Here is a 1185-nt window from a genome sequence, read left to right as displayed (position 1 = left end):
GACCGCGGCCGGGGCGCCAGCAGGCCAGCTGCGCTGGGCCCTGCGCAGGGTGGACGGGGAGGCGCAGCCGCTGGAAGCCCCTGTGGTGGAGGGCGCGGCTGGCCACAGCGGGACGCCCTGCCCGGGTGACCGAGGCCCCTCAGTGCACGGGCTGTGGGCGGCGTGGCTGTGGGGGGCCCCAGGGCCCAGAGAAGGCTGCCGTGCTCGGCTGTCGAGTCCCCCAGCCGGGCCAGGTGCCGCCAGCAGGTCCGTCCACTCAGCTCCCGGGGTCCGCGCCTGGGATGCCACCCAGACGCGTCTGTTGCGCTGCTGTGCCGAGGGGCGCAGGTGCCCCCCGCTCACCACACCACGTCCTCCGTGCTCTCTGCCAGGCACTGGGCCAGGTGGCTGTCGACGTCCAGTGGGGTCAGCCTGCTTGGAGAGCAGACCAGTCACCCGGGAGGGATGCGGGCCACCCCCACGCCGGCTCCTCAGCCCTGCCCCCCACGACCGCAGAGTCACTGTGACAGGAGGGGCGGGAAGAGGGCTCCCCCAGGCGCCCCAGGGTGCCAGGGGCATGCTCTCCAGGACTCGGCCCCCAGCGGCAGCCATGGCACAGCCACCCGCACCAGGGCCACGGCACAGGTCCCCTGCAGACACAGGCTGTCCTACCCTGGGGCCGCTGCGCACCCCCAGTAGCGCAGGCCTTTGCGGTGGGGAGGAAGGCGCCGCCCTGCGGACACCCCAGACCAAGCCAGCGGCGTCCACTCCGTCGGAGAAACCGAGGCAGCACTGGCCAGGAGCTACTTTCGGGCCACGCCCCTCCTGCTTTGTGCAGGCCTCTCCCAGCCCGTAGGAGAGGGCCACTCCCTGCCAGGGCACAAGGCCCCGCCGGCGCTCCAGGGCACGTCTGACCCAGCGCTGGGGGCTCGAGGCCGCCCTGGACACCGGCGGGCACCACCTGTCCTGCCGGGGTCTGGGGCAGGAAAGGCTGCTGCCCGCTGCTGTGGCCTGGGCGAGGGCAGTCCAGAGGGGCCGGGGCCAGCCCGGGGCCCTAGGCCCACAGCCCTGCACCCCTGCCCCAGCTTCCCCCGGTGAGCTGCCGCTTAGGGCCGCAGAGCTGATGGGTTTCCCAGGGGCGCTCACCCCAGGCTGAAGTCCAGCTGGCACAGGGGGCAGCTCCGCAGGGCGGGTGCCGCGGGCGGC

The 1185-nt window shown here is 74.2% G+C and overlaps 1 protein-coding gene across 1 annotated transcript in view; it reads left to right on the top strand.

Moving 5' to 3' along the window:
- PRKCZ (protein kinase C, zeta) overlaps positions 1-1077 on the top strand; it is an 11024-nt gene extending 9947 nt beyond the window's left edge. The window contains exon 10 of the mRNA XM_012734532.1: positions 818-1077. Within this exon, the coding sequence (XP_012589986.1) occupies positions 818-1077 (260 nt within the window). The remainder of the gene's footprint in view (positions 1-817) is intronic.
- Positions 1078-1185: the final 108 nt, after the last annotated feature.

This window comes from Condylura cristata, unplaced genomic scaffold (assembly GCF_000260355.1).
Source record: "Condylura cristata isolate star-nosed mole 26May11 unplaced genomic scaffold, ConCri1.0 scaffold00058, whole genome shotgun sequence".
Taxonomy (NCBI): Eukaryota; Metazoa; Chordata; class Mammalia; order Eulipotyphla; family Talpidae; genus Condylura; species Condylura cristata.
The sequence above is the reverse complement of the archived record's forward strand: the minus strand, read 5'-3'. Positions and strand labels throughout refer to the sequence as shown.